Source organism: Pyrus communis, chromosome 5, assembly GCF_963583255.1.
Source record: "Pyrus communis chromosome 5, drPyrComm1.1, whole genome shotgun sequence".
Taxonomy (NCBI): domain Eukaryota; kingdom Viridiplantae; phylum Streptophyta; class Magnoliopsida; order Rosales; family Rosaceae; genus Pyrus; species Pyrus communis.
In genome coordinates this window covers 21,415,615-21,434,811 of record NC_084807.1, presented here as the reverse complement: position 1 = coordinate 21,434,811, position 19,197 = coordinate 21,415,615, and the positions used below count along the sequence as shown (strand labels likewise).

General features: G+C 35.4%; 1 protein-coding gene across 1 annotated transcript; it reads right to left on the bottom strand.

Moving 5' to 3' along the window:
• Nucleotides 1-9,109: 9,109 nt before the first annotated feature.
• On the bottom strand, nucleotides 9,110-12,701 carry LOC137733669 (probable aquaporin PIP2-5). The gene is made up of 4 exons (XM_068472819.1): nucleotides 12,295-12,701; nucleotides 11,662-11,957; nucleotides 9,619-9,759; nucleotides 9,110-9,498 (listed from the first exon to the last, which is right to left on the bottom strand). Exons 1-4 carry the CDS (start codon nucleotides 12,599-12,601, stop codon nucleotides 9,379-9,381), a joined length of 864 nt encoding a protein of 287 aa, XP_068328920.1. The 5' UTR covers nucleotides 12,602-12,701; the 3' UTR covers nucleotides 9,110-9,378.
• Between the last annotated feature and the right edge of the window lie 6,496 nt (nucleotides 12,702-19,197).

The following is a 19,197-nucleotide window of genomic DNA, read 5'->3' as shown; positions in this document are numbered from 1 at the left end:
GGCTGCTCCTTGATAATTAACCTACAACTTTGCAAATCTTGAAGTTGCGCAAGGTGGTGAAATGTTTGCACAAATGCATTATATTGATTCAAGATTTGTTGGATTTTTTCAACCACATCTCTGTTTAGTACTTCACCTTCTCTCATCCGATTGTCTATTTCATGAGCTGTGTCATCCGATTGTCTATTTCTTTTAATGTTTAATTCCCTTTTTCAACTTTTAATGCAATTCAATTACAAATAATGCTAATATTTGATTTTAACCAAATGCATTAAATTTTCAACAGGACAGAACGATATGATTTCATGATATATTGAAGGTATATATAATGTTAAAATTTATTATAACAAATTTAATAAAGAATATAAAATACATACTGCTCATGCTTCTTCTTTTTCCACTCTGTGAGAATCAGTTGGCTTAGATTGGTAGTTTTTACTCCGACAGATATCTCCCACCTAGGTGTAAAAATAGAGACACGTCTGTTTGGGATCTTATCAATAGGTAGTTCCTTCTTCATTTTTTGTGGGCATTCTTGTAGATATCCTGAGAATGAAAACAAATAATTTTTTAAATTACCATAGCACACGTATAGCACATTAAGATAATCAAAATTGAAACTCATAATCTGACCAAAATTTAAAAAGCGCACAATGAAGATTTCAAACGAAGAAGTTAAAAAAACTAAAATTGACTTAGAAATACTAAATACAAACTCATATATACATCCTCAAAGTTGCAGTAGAGCGCATCAAATTCATCACCTAAAAGATAAATTGTAAAAAAAAACCTAAAAACTGAAAAGGTAAATTTAAATTGAGATTTACTCAAAGCTACTCAAACCTTTGAACTTTGGAGCCTAATGGAATCGTCTTAACCCTATAACAAAAAGGAGGAAGAAAGAATAAGAAAACTGAAATAAGCACCAAGATTTCACAGAAGATGGATATGAATGGTTAGCAAAAGCCTTTTGAGTCAAGAATCTCACCAAATTAATTCAAATAGCATCGCATGTGAAGAAGGCAGAGCAAAAAAATGAGGAGTATAAGATTCGGCCACATAATCGAAGGAGATGGGGAGTACATATAATAATATTGTAGCCACAACGGAAAAAATGGGAATATACGTGGGAACTGGGGAGTTACTGCTTGGTAGTGGGAGAACATCACCGTTTTTTTTTAAACTGACGACAACCTCTACCCATTTTCTCCCACGTTGGTTCTTAATTTTTTTTTTTAATATAATTTTGTTAGATATTAATATCTCCTCCTAAAATGGAGGAGACACGTTCATGTTCTTTTCTTTTTCTTTTTTTTTTTCCTTTTTTTTCAATAAAACAAATTTTAATTCTCTGTTTAATATATCTCTTCTAAAATGGAGAGCAATTACGTTGTTCTTGTTTAATATAAATTTCTTAGATATTTTTTTAATATAATTTTGTTACATTAATATTTTCTCTTAAAATGGAGGAGAAGTTATTCCGTTTCTGTTGATTTCTCAAGATTTTAGTTAATTTATCACTTGATTAACTTTGTACTTGAGTTCAAATTTCTTTCCTTGTAAATAAGAAGAATAGTTTAGATTATGCCCATGAATAAAAAAGATTATATTTTCATTATGACTAAAAAATTATATACAATTATGTAATAGCTAATCTACGTATTATGATATGGGTAGAAATAATTTCAATACCAATCAACACATTATAAAAATTGAAATAATTATATCTTTTAATGGCATTCTAGTACCATGCAATAATTTATGATTGAAACAAGAGAATTTCCCTTAGAATTAAAAGTAAGTGTCTAGATACTTTATGTATGATATGAAATGTGCTCTATTGCAACGTTGTATCTTATTTAATGCAATTGCAAACCCTACACAATTGAAATACTCCGAGTTTGGGTTATTGGTAAGTTATGAGTTTGAGTAATTTGCAATTGGGCCCTTTTAAATAAAAAATTTGAAAATTTCATTATCAAGACAAAAGTCAAAAAAACGACGAAAGCTACGAAGGGCAAACAAAGAGACATAAATAAAGCATAAAGATAAAAACGGTGAAAAAAGGGGAGGGGTGGGGGAGGGGGTGGAATACATGAAGAAGGACGCAACAACGATTACAAAAGCGTCACCCCATCCACACTACACCAAACTTAGGTTGAAGGGGGTACAAGGAAGGTCATCCTGGTTGAAAATGTGCACCAACGAAGATGGGATAAGACGATGAAGTAGACTTGACAGTGATGTGGAATGACTTGGAAAGTCATATCAGATAAAGTGTAGAAATAGAGGAGGGTAGAGTGTAGAAATTAGCTCTAATTGCTTCTCTTCAAGGCAACCCCTTATGCTTAAACCATAAAGGTCATCTATGTTCATTCAAACTTGTTACATTTAGACATTTCATTTAAACATTTCGGCCGTTTAATAACCTTTCCTTCTGTTTTTTCAGTTTTTAGTTTTAGTTTTCACTTTTTTAAAAACTGAAAATAAATTTGGCCTTGAGTTTTCCCTTTTTGGTTTCAAATGAAAATTGAAAGTAGTTACCAAACAAAATTCTAATTTTTAATTTTTTTTTTTTTAAATGAAAACTGAGTACCAAAAAAAAAAAAAAAAAAGAAGAAATTGTTATCAAACGACCTATTAGAGAATCAATCCCAAACTATCTACACCCGCAAAAAAACTCACAAGTTAAAATGATAAGAGAATTTAGTAACAACATAAGCGAATGTCCTGCTGTGTATCCAATACAACGGACTAATTCTCCTGATCATAGACGATGCATAACAAAACATATGTACAATACATTCATATGTTATACAATAATGTTTGGCATGACCAGAACACCATCTGCAGCTCCAGAACCAAACCATGCCCTCCATGATCACTTCATCGAACGAGATCAAAAGCCGGTCATGTCGAACTTTGATTCCTTCAACATACATACATATGATCGCATATGTGTGTGTGTGTGTGTGTGCGCGCGCGCGTGTGTGTGCGTGTGTGTGTCTATATATACATATACATATACATATATATATATATATGGTCTTGATTAGGTTTGAACAACAATTAAATGCAGGTAGCTGCAGATGATGAGATTACATAAGGGTTGCAAGTACAGGGTGTGCAAAACCAAAACCCAAGGGAGAGAGACCGAGGGGATTTTCGTACCTGTAACTTCGGAATGTACCTCGCTCAAGCTCAATGGGGATTTCATACCTGAAATTTTGAAAAAATGTGGGTGTCCAGAGAAAACCAAAGTGAGTGAGAACGAAGCAGACGAGGCTGGTGATGGGTGCCATAAGTAAATTTGATTAACTTCTTGGTAACTTTTGCAGTTGAAGTTTGAAGAAGAAGTGGCCGTGGCCGTGGTTGCTATATGGAATTGCAGAGGGAGGTTCCTTTGGTGGTGTAGGGTGAGGGTGAGAGTGAGAGTGAGCTCAGAATGAGGGACGGTGGTTTGCTTGACTTTGAAGTATTGGACTTGTTTGCCGTGCTAGCAGAAGCAATCATAGAAGCGTGCACACATTTTCTTTACTTATATATTCCATTCTTCAGTTTGATATCTTTTCTTTTATCTATCTCATCACATGACTAATGTGGTTAAAAGACAGAGAGAAAAGGGTATGAAACATGTTGCATGAAAGTTTTAATCCCGGGACAAAAGTTAGTATGGCAGCTTGATGATCAAGTCACTATCACAAAGAGTGAGATTGTGTGATTTTAAATTGTACCTACATTGGGTCACAGATACCAAAAAGCAATAAGGCTCGTTGTTCTATGAGACTATCTGATCATCCAGTTAATCAAGTTGTCTTACTCAATTTTTTTTATATGACAATAACAATATTGCGTGATATTACTAATTCACTTATTATATAAGAGTACGTAACAATGTTACGATGACATTGAAAATTTCTCTACATGCTAACAGTGTGAAGTGATATGCTTATAATACGTTTAAAAATGGCAAGAATAAGGGTGTATATTGTGTTTACTTCACTCTTTGGCCCTTTGAGGTAGAGGTGTTGGAATCTAGCTAGTCTCAAGAGACCCAGTGGCAACTCAAACTCAATGTGGGTTAGGTAAGATAGGATTTTGTTTAGCTACATAGCTAACCTCACTTGATCTGGTAAACTGTCAGCTAGCTATTAGGCCCATCTTCAACTTGTTAGGTTCCGCCACTAGAAGCAAAATACAGCCCACTTCTATTTAGGCTTTTTGAGGAATGGAAGGGCAGCCACAAGGCCCACCCAATATTTAAAAGAAAAGAGCCATGGTCCATATAAGTCGTGTTTTGGGCTTTTGGAGGCATAAAAATTAAGGTGTTAATGGTGTTTTAATCGTATAAATCGAGCACTCATTGGATCTTATATTTGTTTAAGGTTTAAAGTAACGTGTCGTATTTGAAATTTTCATAATCGGAGTGAACAATTTATCGTGAACATTAGTCCCCAGCTATTATAATTCTTTTTTTAGGATGCATTTCACTAGTACTCCCTTTTTTTTTTTTTTTTTTTTTGATATAGAACACGTTAATGGTATACTAATTCCCTCCTTCTGTTCCTCATGCAGCCTTAGGTCCACATCATGGCTCATTTAGAAGTATTTTTAAAATGACTGAAAGCATCATTAGAGAGATAATTTTAGATTCCAAAAACAAAGTATTTTCTACAATAAGCACCAGTTATCAAGTTATCCTGCAATTTTTTTTCCTTTCATTTTCTATATGTATAAGCTATAGCATAACCTCCTTTTACTTTTGGTAAGTTTAGCTGTAATCTTGAAGTTTTTGGATTTGTAATTCTCTTATCCCAGTTACAACGATGTAGCTTCTTCTACTTCTTAATTACTTCAAGTTCATCTTTGTGTTGAAGTTTTCAAGCAGGTAACTAAATCTAACGGTCAGGATTTACCACTAACTGCTATTAAGCTAAGGACGTTAGCTGATATTTTTTTTTTTTTTTTTTTGTTAGCTTGAACTTTTGGTCCATCGTTTGTCACTTTCCTTAAGCCATGCTCTTAAATATATGTCGGATTAAGTAACTATATGGTCGATGCAGTTTGAAAATTGTAATCTTCATCTATCTTAATCTGCATATTAACCTATGATGTATAATTTCTCTCCATCTATGAGTTGAGGTAAATATATAGAAATGCAATCAATTTATACAGTATCTTAGACATTAAAAAGATAAAGTTTCATATTTGTGAAGGCCCCTCGCGATGTAAGATCCTGGCTTCGCCACTGCCAGTTATGTGCTTCTTCTAAGCACTTTAAGTGTTTTCCAAGATTTACTTGCACTTTCACTAAAGATTGATTTTTAAAATATTTTTACCAAAAGTATTTTCAATTATTTTTAGAAACACTTCCAAAATGAGCTCTAAGGCTGCAACGTAAATATTACAACATATAGATATTGCAAGATAAGATGTCCACATTCATGGATTTGAGGTTTCATAAGCTACTATAAAAGTCCCAAATATCACTGCGCATTTCATAATTTAAAAACTTATAACAAACAGCCACAATTTGCTGCGAGATTATACACACACGTGTATATAAAATGTTGGGATTGATTTTGTTGTTGGGAATCTTGGGATAAGGGTGAGATGGTAGATAGTGGTAGACTGTGGAAGGAAAGTGAAGGCAACGATGAGTTTGGAGCAGATCACTTTATCAACCAGTTTCATATAATATTTCCACTGATTAGGGTTAGCCTCCCCATAATTTGCAAGATTATGTGTAAAGATTATCGTCAATTCGTCACCTCTAGAAAGTTGTGAGGATTTAGAAAATTGTCTTGTATCGATAAATTCAAAAATAAATAAATTTATAAGGAGCTGGATCATTTTTTGAATTAAATTTTTTTTTTTTTAATGTTGGAAATTAACGGCCCATCTCAAAAGGACAGTTGGAAATTCAATGGTTGTGATTGCTACAAATTGGAGCTTTCTGGTTTTTGGGGGAGGCGACGGAGGCTGTCTGTTGGCAGTGACGAAGCCAAGAATTTTCAGCAAGAGGGGCGAAATTTAAAAACGTAAAAGGTTTAGAAAAAATGTAGACAACCAAATCCTTGTACATAGTAGACATTATTAATGTCGTTCATAACTACCTGGAATACTCGAATGAGGATTTGGAGTAACCAAAATATTCAAAGAAAGATTATCTAGAAATATTCGAAGAAGGACTATCCGTTGTACCCAGAATATTTGAAGAATGATTTAAGCACTGTTTTTTTACAGTATCGTTACATACATTACGTAATTGTACAATAGAAACAAAATAGATAAAAAGCATATTACACTAATTCTATATCAATTAAACAATTAATGCAAAACACCACTTACAAATTGTAGTTATTATAGTCATCAAACAAGGACACAGGTCCTTTCCGGATCCGAGCCTATCTCTGGATCTGAGCCTAGGGATCAATAGATCCGGGTCATTGAAATTTGATCCAATGGTTACAATTATTATAATTTTTAGGGAGGCCCCTTGTATGTAGTCGATAGATCAAATTTCAATGGCCCGGATCTATTGATCCCTAGGCTCAGATTCGGGGATGATCTGTGCCCGTCAAACAATGTGCATAGTTATTATTTTAGATAAGTATGATAAATGTTTTATATAAAAAATAGATAAGTATACCTAGTTCATAAAAGAAATAAATAAATAAAACATCAAACAGAACAAATAAAAAATTAATTAGAGATGCTTGGGTTCAAATGACGTGCGAGCCATAAAGGTCAAAGGATTTGTTCTATTGGAATAAAACGTCATCGTCCACTTTAAGTGCTCAGCCAAACGACATCGATTGCTAAGATTTGTTTGATAATATTGCTACTTCTTCCTCTTCCTGACCTAGCCAACGTTGCTATTCGAGTTTTACCCTTCCTCGCAAGGCGGTTTCAGGCAGTCTGGGTGGGTAAAATAGGCTTCGGTGAAGGGGTTTTTTGGGAGCCAGATGGGCAACTTCCCACTCTCCATAACGTGTATTAGCCCATGGTAGCTCCAGAAGTTGCAGAACATTCTTACAGGTTTTCTGACTAACGAGAGGGGCAGCTACACCCTCTTGGGCTTATTTTCCAACGAAAGGAGGAGCGACCGGCCCTTCTTGCCCCTATGTAGCTTCGCACTGCGGGTGACGTCGTTAATGACCACCGTAGTTGCCAGCAGGGTCAAGCTCAAGGTCAATTGGCAAGGCAGGCTAACGAGCTCCTACCCTATACCTTATATTGCCTCCCCTTTTTAAACCCGATGGAGCACCTTCTTGAGGACAAGGGGCAATTTAACCCAATTGTCCTGCTAATTGACCTTCCGCTAGACTTGCTCTCATTGGCAATTGTGTATTATAACTGTAGACATCAAAATTTTGGTGAAATGAATGTTGACCAATAATTAAAATTTCAACGCTCACGTGTCACATAAATTTTACATGTAGCGTGTGACTCAACAAAAAATCGAAATAAATTGGAAAGGTCATCAAATAGGACACGTGTCAATACCTGGCAGAAATGATTTATTTTCATCTGATTATTTAAATCCAAAAATCAAGTTTTGGAATTCTATAAATAGGAAGCCAAGGCATTCATTTCGGAGGAGGAAGGAGAGAAAGAAAGAAAGAAATTTACATTACACCAAAACCTTGAAGCCTTGAAACTCTAAAGCTCTCAAGCAAATCCCAAAGGATCAAGAAAACACTCTTCGTTCTTCGTCAAACCCTCCTTCAAGGTCAAGCCCCAACGGCCCTTGAAAAACTTCCACCGACTCAAGATCAAGCCCCGACGGCCCCTTGAAGAAAGTGTTCATCATCCGTTCATCCTAAGATCAAGCCCCAACGGCCCTTTGGATCAACAACCTCAAGACATCTGTTCATTCTTCAAGATCAAGCCCCGACGGCCCTTGAAGAGAAGTGTTCATCATTCATCATCCGTTCATCCTAAGATCAAGCCCCAACGGCCTTTTGGATCAACAACCTCAAGACATTTGTTCATTCTTCAAGATCAAGCCCCGACGGCCCTTGAAGAGAAGTGTTCATCATTCATCATCCGTTCATCCTAAGATCAAGCCCCAACGGCCCTTTTGGATCAACAACCTCAACAAATCCACACATCCAATCATTCTTCAAGATTAAGCCCAAAAGCCCTTGAAGAAATCCATACACCCAATCTTCAAGATCAAGCCCAAAAGCCCTCGAAGATCCGTTCATCAACTGTTCATCCCTAGATCAAGCCCCGACGGCCCTTTGGATCAACAGCTCATCCACAAACCCATACACCCATTCTTCAAGATCAAGCCCAACGCCCCTTGAAGATCCGTTCATCAACTGTTCATCCCTAGATCAAGCCCCGACGGCCCTTTGGATCAACAGCTCATCCACAAACCTACACCCTACGAAGATAGAATCAGAGGATCAAATTACAAAGAGATTGTAACCCCAAAATCATTAAACACAAAAAATATATTTTGTACACGTATTCTTGTTTCTTGTTGCAGGAATTTTTCGTGTTTACAATAACCTCAACTTCTTTAATGATAACTTAGCAAAAATGCCCACATCTAAACCCAATGCTCACACGTGTTTCACATTACATGTTTCCTCATGGAGGAATAAGTCAATTGGGAGGTATACTCTAGGCGCATGAATAATAGATACTCCAGCCACCTATGCATTTGGATGATCCCACAATTAAATAATTCATTTGTTAAGTTTCACATTTCGCCACACGTAAAGATGTGTACGAGTTATTTCAGAAAAAAAAATTAAGAAACCTTAAAACCGCTTAGAAAGTTACGACTACAACCGCTTAGAGAGTTATGTCAAACTCCCCATGTTTCCTCCCTTAATATATTGCGAGGGTCGAGGGCGCTAGTCCACCCATTCCTCCCTGACCCTCACAAAGCGAAAAAGTCTTGTTGATTTGGAATCGCCTTTTGTTTCTAAATGCAAACTAGTATTCACCTTCTGGTTTTCAATGCCCAACCCACTGAGCTTCAAGTGGAGCTCATTGAGCCACCATTATATAGCAAGCAAAAGTGACCCCAAAAATATAAAAGCATTTATCTTCAAGCATGATATGACTAGAAAGAGGAAAACAAGGAGAATCATGAGAAAATGACAGTGACATTGAAGTAAATTCAAAGGCAAGTTCTTGCAGAAACAGTAAAAAGAAAAGAAAGGGTAAAATCCGACTATATCTACATTTTCATGGCCTCTGAGCCCCTTTTTCTGATGGAAATTTAATTGAGAGAGGAGCAAAAGAAGCCTTCACACACATAGCATAAGCCACAATTTAATATAAATACTACTTCCCCCTTAATAATTAACTTAGTGTTCCTCCAAATCCCTTCATATTCTCTGAAAATATTCAAATTTAAACATGGGGGTTGCTCCTGAATGATCCAAGGGCCTTGACAGCTCCTGCTCTCAGGATAAATTGGTGGTAGAAGGCTGCAATTGCTGCTCCAATGAAGGGTCCTACCCAGAAAATCCACTGCAAACAACAAAAAAGTAAACAAGAACATATATTAGTGAAAGTTCTACAGTGTTCCTGAGTATCTTACATTATAATGATAACATAAAAGTGAAGAAGAATTAATATTGGAGTACATACTTGGTCATCCCAAGCCTTGTCTTTGTTGTAGATAACAGCAGCTCCAAGACTTCTAGCAGGGTTGATGCCAGTGCCAGTGATTGGGATGGTGGCCAAGTGGACAATGAACACAGCAAACCCAATTGGCAGTGGAGCCAAAACCTTCAAAATTCCACAACATTCCACAATTTAGCCTCTTAGAATACGAGAGAGAGAGAGAGAGAAAGATAGAATCTACCATGTAACCAATTGTATATTCTCCTGTTTATCTCTCGTGACATGACTTATGAGATAGACACGAAAAGATATACAACCCAAGATAACTAAGAACCTCGATGGGAATACATACAATTGGAAAACATATATAAAATCAGACAACAGGACAATTTGGAACAGGATGGAAGACTTGAAAATGGGCTAAGAGTGCATGCCCGTGATTGTGAGGCTAAATAAAAACAAAATTAGACAACTTTCATTGATTTCTGACTCAGCATATCAAATGTTTGGGACTGTTAACACAAGAAACAAATCACACCTTAATCCAACTTTTAACTATTAAACAATAATACTTAGGGATGTTCTGGTTAGAAGATGCGACTACGAGATGGAAATTCAAGTAAAAGAGGTAAAGGAAGACCTAAGGAAGTTTTGAACGACATTATAAAAAAAGATATGGAGGTACCTAGAGCCAACGGAAGATTTCGTGCAAAACCAAGCGTAATATCATTTTAGGAATCATACAGTCAACCCCACTTAGTAAAATAAGATTTTGTTATTATTGTTCTTGTTGTAACTATTAAACAATAACCAAACAAGTGGCTGTTGAGGTGCTTAAAAGAGGATTTCCGCAAGAGGAATGTGAAGGGCCCACAGATTGACGTCGAGACCTCGAGCGAGTCATGAGTCATGACAGTACTTGAAGAAGGCAGAGCACGTTAGGAATGATGGAAAGGAGAAAAGTTGAGAGAGAAAATAATTTGAAAAAGTTGAATCAACTTGTTGAAAGAAAACAAAATTAGGTGACCCCTCCGCATCTATTGCACTGCATGATGCCCTGAAATGCCAACCAGATAAAAACATTTGGCCCAGCTAGCTCATTGTTTTCACCCTACTCAATAGGAAATTTTATTCTAAACAATATCATCATGAGACTTAAAAGAGTTTTTTGGTTCTAATAATTTGAAGGGCAACATCTAATATTTGACGAGATTCTGCCTTGTACCCGTTGCACTATCCCCAAGAGTATCGTGAGACGGTTAAACTCAAGATTTTGTCCTAATACTTGGTTCCGATATGTCATTTTGGATATAAGCACGATACAAACACCGAAAAACAAGTATAGGATCCAATTATGTTAACATCAGTTAGGTATTTGAGGGTGATTAGTTTACATTAATGAATGGTTTAAGAACATCTAAACTTGTGGTTGTGGACTTGTGTGTGGGACACCTAAACTTGTCCAAAGACTAAAGATGGTTAAATGAGGGTATATTTTTCCACAAGAAGTTAGAGAAAAATAGAGGCCATTTTGTCCCATTTCTTAAATTAAGCTTTAAGTCCTTGTATTTACAGAAGTCCAATAATGCACTTGTTCATAACCAAAAAAATAAAGTCAATGGTGTACTAAACAAGAAAAAAGAATATAATTAATGCATTTTCTAGCACACTCAAAAATTAAATTTTACAAAATAAAAAAAATGAGTTTTAACGAAAACCATATAGAACTATTCATTTTAACAAAAAATCACATTTTTACACTAAAAAGTCAATCCGATACTATTCACTTTACTCTTTATTTTAACCTTACGGTTAAAACTCAAAATTTTTAAATCAATTTCATTAGTTTTCTAATAAAGAAAGCAAAATTAAATCCAAAAGAGACGCTTGTGGATCCTTCAAATTTTTTGAAGAAACTAGCGTTTTTTTCTCTAATTTCATCAGCTCCCCTGTTTTCTTTATGTATTTTTATAATTACCATTCTGTAATAATTCTATAAATATACTGCAAATATCGATAGAGGAGGAAATGGTAATTGCAAATTATAGATGAAGGGTGTGTATGTACCGGAACATGGGAGTCTCTAGCACTCCTCTTGGGGTCAGTGGCAGAGAAGACGGTGTAAACCAGCACAAAGGTGCCAATAATCTCAGCACCCAATCCAACTCCGGTGCTGTACCCATCGCTAAGTGAGTTGGCTCCACCGCCGTACTTGATGTAGTAGCTCTTCTGGAAAGCCTTCACCAGCGCAACACCGGCTATGGCTCCCAACGACTGAGCCACCATGTACAGCACAGCTCTCACCAGCGACACCTTCCGCGCCAGGAACAGCCCAAATGTCACCGCCGGGTTAATGTGACCCCCTGTTCAACAAAAGTTACAAAACCCAGTGTAAAAAAAGCAGTTTTTTCAACAATTTATGCATGTAGAAGAAAAATCCCACAAAACCCACATTAGAAAAAGCAGCTTTTTCAACGGGCTTCTATATGTAGCAGCAAAATCACACCAAACCCGCATCAAAGACTTCATCTTTTTAACTAAATTATACATATACGAGAAAAATACAGAAAACCCACTTAAAAGATAAACTTTTTCGCTAACTTCTGTATTTTACAAGCAAACCCCACGTCAAAGACTTCAACTTTTTACAAATTATACACGTAGAGATAGAACCAGAGAGACCCAGGAGAGAAAACAGACCTGAAATCCCAGCAGTGCAGTAAACAAGCACAAAGATCATGCCTCCAAAGGCCCAAGCAATGCCCAGAATCCCAACCCCACCGCAAGCGTCAGCATTGACAGCTGGGTCGGTCTGGCTCTTGTAACCAATCACTGTGAGCACAGTGACGTAAAGGAAGAGAAGCGTGGCTACGAACTCAGCTATGAGAGCTCTATAAAACGACCATTTGGTGAGCTCGGCCGCGTCGATGAGCGGCGCAGGCGGTGGGTCGTGGTAGTCCTTGGCTGAGAAGGAGCCCCTCTCTGCAACTTCCATGTCCTTGGCCATTAATAAAGCTTAAGCTTCACACAGTCCTGAGAAACAGAGAAAAACAAAGTCTTGGGTTTCGGGAAGAGAGAGAGATGAAGAGGTGGTGGTGTGGCATAGGGAGCGAGGAGTAAAGGGGTATATATGGTGAGAGATTAGGATTAAATTTTACTTGGAAATTTTGAATTATGTGGGACCGAACCCACCTACTATTTTTGTGTGCTGTTTTCGCTTTCACCGACTATGCGTGGCCTGGCTTTTTAGTATAGGTGGTCACCCTGACCAGCTTCTGCTCTCTCTCTCTCTCTCTCTCTCTCTCTCTCTCTCTCTCTCTCTCTCTCTCTCTCTCTCTCTCTCTCTCTCTCTCTCTCTCTCCCTCCCCTTCCACTTACCTACAACAGTCTAGATTGTTGTTCGTAAAATAAGAAGTGTTTTGCTTTGGGAAAACTCCCACATCGTTTTTAAGATGATGAAATATTGAGCTCCACTAAAGAACGAAACTTGGCATGATATTTTTTGCTACAAGCAAAAGCAATAATTGAGGATAAGGAATCAAACCTGTAAATTGTAAGTACAGTGATGATGTTTGTAATTGCTTGAGCTATAAATTTTTAAAATATTGCAAGATATTTTCGAAAATCAGAATTTCAAGCATGATCAAGCATGGTGGTGAAAATTTTCTCGTTGTGAAATGTTGGCAAGATAAAATATTATCTCTAAATGTGTGAATTAGATTTGTGATATGTATTGTTCTTTTTAATAGCTAAATAATTGTGTAACTTTGACGAAATGAAAGTTGTAAACCAGTCAATATTATCTATTTCATTGTCTGATGCTTATTTGAATTAGAAGATGTTTTAGTACGTTTATGTATATCATCTACTCTTACCGAAGAAAAAAAAATGTACGTTTCATTTGTCGAACGCATGAATATTCGGAATGCATGAAAGAAAAAAAAAAAAAAAAAAGAGAAATGTGCAGCACGTGCAAAATGACCCGGTGAGTCGTAACTCGCGACGAGTCAAAAGCAGAATCATGCAGAGTACTGATGCCCCTTTGACTCAGTGAGTCAGTGACTCTGCTCGGCGCAGACGACTCACTGCACCCACAAAGAAACGCACGTAAACGAAAGCCTGGTTGCTGACTGCTTTGAACTTCAATGCATACGTGACGCGATCTGATTGGGGAACAGAAAACGGTAATAAGTGCTTGCTTTGGAAGGACACGTGGAGGGATGTGAGCCGTGCATAGGTCCACAGGCTGAATCAGCGAAGTTAGGCAAAAACGGGTGGTTTAAGATAGCTTGGCGGTTCTTGAACGTTAATCAAAAAGCCGCAGGACGGTGGGACCCATTCATGCTTTGGCTTTACTGGATAATAGAGGCGCATAGATAGCTAAGATAGGGGTGGAAATTGGAAGATATTGTCATAAACAGATGCACTGACCGAACCGTATCGACCGGTTTATATTGGTATGGTCGAGTTTTGGTAAGATTTCATTATCGGTTGGCATTTGACCGAACTAATTATTAATGGTATAGCTCTGATATTGGATTTTCTATACCATTCGATATATCGTACCAAATCAATATACATTTTTAGTATTTTTAACATGCACAACTCTGCAATTTTAGGGCTTGAAAAATAAAAACCCACTCATTCTGCAGTCTTTTTTTTTTTTTTTTCCTACTCTTGCACGACCTCTCTCAGATTGCAATGAGGGGATCCTATAATCAGAATCAAACTTTTTGATTTTTGAGTTTTTTGTCTTTTACTTTTGCATTGGTTGCTGAATTGGATTTAGACAATTATATGAGTTGCACTTTTGAGTTAGTGAGTTATTAACCATTTGGATTATGGTTGCTGATTTTGTTGTTGGCTTATTAAGTTATGATTTGATTTTCATTTTAATTTTTAAGTTATAATTATGTTAGCTTATCCATCAATTGAAAGATTACAGCAACTTCTTTTTTCAATTTTCTGATTCGTTCTTCTTCACAATCGTTGTGTGGTCCTAGGTTGGTGTTTTTGTAGCTTGTTTTTTACAGTAATGATATGGCAGACCATCGTTTGTGTCATTTAGCAACCAAACCAACTAATAATTACGACTAAACCAATTTTCTACTTAGGTGATTTGCAATGCTTAAATCTTATCTAACTTCTGGTTCAGTAAATTTTATCATTTAGATTCCGCTAGAAGTTTACAATGTTGAAAGCTTTGCAAAACTGAAAAGGAGAATTGTTAATTGTACCGTTTCATACAAAAACAAAATTAAATATGGTGTCGACTGAATTTGCAAGAGAAAGCGACATCCTATTACCGTTGGAGAGAATTTCCAAGAAAAATATGTTATTGTCATACAAAAAACAAATTGATCAAGAAAAGACCTTTTTTCTTGGACATTTGTTTATACTTTCTCCCACAATTTATTTATTTAAGTTATAGTGTGATTTGAGAAGTGGAAGGGAAGTGAGTTTCCAACCGTTAGAGGAATAATCCCATGTTACCACAAATAGCAAACCCTAACAAATTATAAAATGGCTAGAAAAAAAACGAATCATAAAATGGTGATGACGTTTTTTTTTTCCTGAACAAACGATATTATCTTGGAGATGAGATAGGTTTAGCCTTACAATAGACTAGGAATAATGTGGTTTAAATTCGCTTTTGACGAAAACCAAATCTAAAACCTCTCACTTATAAGTAAAGTGGAATATCACCATACCGTAATAATACTAAGTGACGATAATGACGTTTTCACATGTATTAATTAAATAAAAATGTGCAAAGTGATGAGAACCGCATACTTTTTTGGCCTCACAAATTATTAGTTATTAATCCACCCATTATCCCCCATGTCCGTGACATGTCCTGATTAATTAGTGGACAGTCTGACGTGGATTTGCAAAACGAATCAGAAGACAGATAAGCATATAGATTGGGTCGGCCAGCGAAGCAGATATTTGATCCTCAACCTCCAAGCACATGACATTCCACTAAGGTTTATGTCACAACTGCTGATTTTAACAACCGATTCATCATCATATGACCTTTCATTTTATAGATGCGAATCTCAATCCTATCGTGGTTTAACACTAGATGGAATATTATTTCATACAGGCTAAGGTCCAATGTATAATAGAAAAATATGTTTTCACAACTCTACGATGTCTGTTCATTCTAGATCGTTGTTATGCAGAATTTTTCACATGATACGTCCCATGTCCTCTAAGGAATCGCCAGACCTCATTATTGATCTTCATCTTGAAGAGAGTACTTGGATGTTGTCTTTTGTTGCATTGCTTCTGTACATACATACATACATACATACATACATACATACATACATACATACATATATATATATATAAGGATAGGATCAATGAACAAATATTTTTACAAATACTTTTACACTCTCTTTAAGCCTTTTGATTACATGACATCCAATGGTTCTTATTTATTCATTAAATAACACGGATGTTTATGTGGATTTTAACTAATATTAAAGATAAAATAAAATTGAAAAAAAAAACACAAAATCTGGAAAATTAAAACTAAAATTAAAAAAGGAAGAAACTCTAGTTGTACGTAGTCCTTGTTACATAAAATAAGATACATTGTGTACTAGCTTTAAAAGATGGTATGAATAATAATATGATACATTGGAATGGAGTAGTAGGGTTCATGCCGTTCATCACATCACTTCTGTGCAAATGGAGTATTCTCTCTGGACTCAGGCAGTTGAAAATGCGATAGTCCCATTTTGCAGGTTCTAATTTTCACCTTTGAATTCTGCATAGTCAAATTTGTAGAACTAGATTTTGGTTTCGCAAGTCTATAATTTGTAGAACTAGATTTATTTGCGCCTAAATGATTTGATTTAATAATTATTTTTTATATGATTAATGTCAAGATTGGCTTGGGTGTATTGTTGTTGTTGCTCGATGGCATTGTTTAGGGTTTCCTTGATTTGGAATTCCATTTAATTCAAGGTTCTAAAAGACGCTTGACGCTAATCGAGCGGTGAGCTGGGGCCTAGCGCCTAGGTGGATTTAAGTAAATTTATTATTTTTTGTGTAAATAAGTGTGTGCATACTTAATATATTTATATATATGTACAATTTCATTCCAAATTACAAAATAGAATGATATATATATTATGAAGTATTGGAACATAATTAAAACATGGGGAACATGCATATAATGTGTATTCATTTAAGCATTCAACAAGTCTCTTACAATTTATTGAAAAAAATAAAATGCAAAATGAAAGTTATATTTTCTGTTTAAGTGAGTCGCAACCTAGGCGGGTGTCTAGGCGGGCGCCTCAACAACTCTAGGCGCTATTTCTTAATTTTCAAACGACTAGGCATTAATCGGGGCAGTGACCAACCGCCTAGCGCCTAAGCGGTGCTAGGCGGGGATTTTTAGAACAATGATTTAATTAATAATAATAAAGGGGGTTGTTTTGTTAGACAAATATATATTAGTTAAAATTCACATAAGCATCCATGTCGCTTAATGAATAAATAAGAACTATTGGATCTCATGTAATTAAAAGGCTTAAAAAGAGTGTAAAAATATTTGTCCCTTGATCCTTATCCCCTATATATATATATATATTTTTTTTTTTTTTTTTTTGAAAAGATGATATTATCTACATTAAAGGGAAGGGGAATAGGCTTAGTCTTACAATGAACTAAAAATAATTTGGCTCAAATTTATCTTTGGCAATAATCAAATCTAAGATCTCTTACTTATAAAAGAATAGAAATACTATTAGACCGTATTACTAAATTACACATTGCTTTTGTATATTGACTTGTTCTTTAAAACATTAAAATTCTCTACCATTTCAATTAAGAAAAAATAAGTCCTATTCCATAACCAAATATCTTTCCGATCAAAGAATGGAAAACAACTTAATATACGTTAATGTGACCATCACAAACATAATTTTTTTTATTTTTATTATTATATATATATTTTTTAAATCGAATTTCGAAACTCCTTGTCATAACAGATAATCAAACAACTACATAATTGTAAAAAAAAAATTACTGATATGACTATTTCAACATTTATGTGATGCTCAAGGTTCTAAAAGACGCTAGGTGCTAGTCAGGCGGCATGGTGGTGCCTAGCGCCTTAGCGGGCATCTAGATGGATTAGACGAATTTAAGTAAATCTACTATATTTCATGTATATAAATATATGTTTATACTTAAAATATATATAATTTCATCATAAACTATAAAGTAGAATGATATATATATATATATATATTATGAAGTATTGGAATATAATGAAAACATGGGGAACAATCATATAATGTGTGTTCATTTAAATATACAACAAGTCCCTAATAATTTACTGTAAAAAATAAAATGCAAAATGAAAGTTACCTATTTTCTGTCTATGTGAGTCACAACCTAGGCGGGTATGGCAGACACCTTAGCAGATCTAAACGTTTTTTTTTTATTTTCAAACGTCTAGACATTAATTAAGACGATAATCAGCCGATTAGCACTTAGACAGGATCTAGGTGGTGTTAGACGAGTTAGAACAGTGATGATGCTACATGCTTATCGTTTTTCTAATAAATGGAATGTATAGGGCACAAAAATCACGTTTATGATGTGACCTTGATTGAATATAATCAACCGACCATCACCGTCGACGACCGCCCCTGTTTACTAAGCAAACGATCAGCCGCATGCCACGTATGAGGACCCACTGGTACTCCTATCATCCTGTGCATTGATCAACCTCACCGGATGGTGAGACTGTGAGAGGACCCGTTACCACGTGTCCAGACATATCCCATCAGCCGTCGATTGTTTAGTTTTAATTGTTAACACTCGAAATTGGACGGTTGATTTTTTTAATAAAAGAGTTCGAATTGATTTCTGGGCCGTTCGATTTTCATTTCACTTCGCACTGGAATGCACGAAAAGAGATAATATTATCAGTTGATTTTTGTTTGGCATGGAGGAAAGTACTTTTTAAATTGTTATTTTCTTAAATAATTAAAAAAGTGCCCTTAAATGCCTGCACCTTCAAGTGTTAGGGTAAATGAATTACTGGTCAAGTGTGGCAAGTAGCGACTAGTGGTTTTAACAAATGAACAACTATTGGCGCTTTAAAAATATAATAGTGCATTCTTCAAGTATTTGTTTGAAGGAAAATGTTATTTACACACATTTTTTTACTTTTCGTAAATTTTTTTAATTTTGATCGTCGAATCAGATGAATTGAAGAAAATCAAAACACAATAATTAACAAGAGGTGTGGAAAAGGTAAAAATGAGTGTGTGGATAGCACACCCCTTGTTTAAAATATAAAAAAATTTAGAGTACACAATCAGTTTTTTAAAGTGTCAATAACAGTTTTCTTTTGTAATGCATTATTATCTGGGGAACTTTCATGAAAATGGCTTGGACTAGGTTTATTTTAATAAAATAACTATGCTTTAACTTTATTTAATAAAAAGACTTAAATTTTAATGAAAAACTCTTAAATTTTAATAAAAATAACAAAAAAAAACCTTAAATTTTATTGAAAATGACATAATTTTAATATTAAAAAAAAAAAAAAAAACTAATGCACGGATCCGC

What these genes read in the sequence shown, in the direction of transcription:
- LOC137733669 (XM_068472819.1), bottom strand. Translation starts at nt 12,601, where the DNA reads ATGGCCAAGGACATGGAAGTTGCAGAGAGGGGCTCCTTCTCAGCCAAG. An exon ending in CTAGAGACTCCCATGTTCCG is followed by an intron (nt 9,760 to 11,661) that starts GTACATACACAC and finishes GGAATTTTGAAG; the next exon opens with GTTTTGGCTCCACTGCCAAT. An exon ending in ACAAGGCTTGGGATGACCAA is followed by an intron (nt 9,499 to 9,618) that starts GTATGTACTCCA and finishes TGTTGTTTGCAG; the next exon opens with TGGATTTTCTGGGTAGGACC.